This window comes from Lolium perenne, chromosome 3 (assembly GCF_019359855.2).
Source record: "Lolium perenne isolate Kyuss_39 chromosome 3, Kyuss_2.0, whole genome shotgun sequence".
Taxonomy (NCBI): domain Eukaryota; kingdom Viridiplantae; phylum Streptophyta; class Magnoliopsida; order Poales; family Poaceae; genus Lolium; species Lolium perenne.
In genome coordinates, this window is record NC_067246.2 from 129,265,258 (window position 1) to 129,266,943 (window position 1,686).

The window sequence follows — 1,686 nt, forward strand, 5'->3', positions numbered from 1 at the left end:
TCTTGAGCCATCAGTCAGATTGAATTCAGCTATGTATTGAGAGATACTGTCGCTCCTGCATGACTAATCAATGTAGGCACGATCGATAGCATGAGACAATGGTATTATGGTGTTGTTTCTCTTTACATTTATGATGGAGGTGAATTAGGTTCCGAGAATGAGCAAACGCAGCATGTGTAACCACAGAAGAAAGCGTACGGTTTGAAATCATATATACGCCAGTGATGAGTCAGGAGGCAAAGGCGTAAAGCAGTGATTGTAAACTGTTGTTGTTTCTGCACGCACGACAGTCAAATTGAATTGCTACAGTATATATGTATATGCATCGATGACAATTGGTATGGTACAGGCCCACGATCCGATCCTTTCCCCCAGAGGCCACTGCCAGAGAAGAATCGCTCAAGGTTGCAAGCAACATACTCCATATGTGCATCGATGGATCAGTTGTCGGCGAGTTTGGGCGCCGCTGCAGGTCTCTTCTTCCCGAGCTTGTACCTGACCATCCGTAGGATCCTGAGGAACCAGTAGGCGCTCACCAGTTGCAAGCCCGCCGCCATGGCCTAGAAAAATAGAGAAAGGCTCCAAACATTTATACATGCAGGGGAGGAAAGAGTAGGAGAGGTAGTTGAGATTGGTTGCGAGATACTGTACTGTATATGGGTACAAAATACCTTGATGAGGATCGGGTAATCTGTCGTCAGGGTGACATAGGTTAGGTACGGCCCTCCCACCATCCGTGCCACCGAGAAGGTCGCCGCAAACAGAATCTACAGACACAAGCATGGAGAGGAGAGGGAACCAGTTAATTCACGGCCGGCGAAGAAGAAGGGAGAGGTCGACATATACGTACGTCGACGGTGAGGTTGAGGTCTGTGTCCTTGACGCCGAGCTCCTTGAGCATCTCCCTGAGGTGCAGCAGCGGGCTGGAGATCTCAGTGATGAACATGCAGGCCATCATCTCCGTCCCGCACCTCTGGTACGCGAGGCCTGCGCCGATGCCGACGATGCTGACGAGGTGGTGCACGGTGTTGTCGAGCCGCACGTCGCCGTTGAGGTGGCAGCACGCCGCGTCGTAGATCATGTACGACAGCGTCACCGCCAGCGACTTCATCTGCAGCAGCCGCGCGCGCGCGAGATCATGTCATGCACGGGTCAGTTGCTGCATGCACGGGCCGGCGTGTATCACGGATCACCGCGAGATCGATGGAGGGTTACCTGGCGCTGGGAGGAGGGGGCGTTGAGCGGGCAGACGGGACAGGACCAGTCCGCGACGGAGAGGCAGGACATGCCGACGGCGGCGACGGCGTGCATTGTGGACACGGCGCGGTTGCAGAACTCGTACGACCGCTTCGGCATCAGCGCCCGCATCACCAGGAACGCCGTCGACCAGAACGCCAGTCCTGTCACCACGTAGCTCACCACGAAGTCCTCCATCGTGCACGATCCACCACCCCGGCTACCGGCGGCCGGCGGACGGCAAGAGGACCTCTGATGAACTACAGGTTCGCCGACGACGGCGAAGAACGATCTAATGGGGTGCGGTGCCGTGCGCGCGCGGGAGAGGGGACAACAACAATGATACCGAGCAATCGGCGACGCGAGTATATAGCGGCAGAGGTCACGGAGGCAGCATGAGTGACAGGCGCGGAGTCGGAGTAGAATACTGTTGTGAAGCTTTCGTTTACA

The 1,686-nt window shown here is 55.6% G+C and overlaps 1 protein-coding gene across 1 annotated transcript; it reads right to left on the bottom strand.

The window, feature by feature from the left end:
* Positions 1–253: 253 nt before the first annotated feature.
* On the bottom strand, positions 254–1,686 carry LOC127342404 (uncharacterized). Its single transcript, XM_051368352.2, has 4 exons — positions 1,216–1,686; positions 851–1,111; positions 672–767; positions 254–560 (listed from the first exon to the last, which is right to left on the bottom strand). The coding sequence occupies exons 1-4, from the start codon at positions 1,432–1,434 to the stop codon at positions 441–443; spliced, it is 696 nt and encodes a 231-aa protein (XP_051224312.1). The 5' UTR covers positions 1,435–1,686; the 3' UTR covers positions 254–440.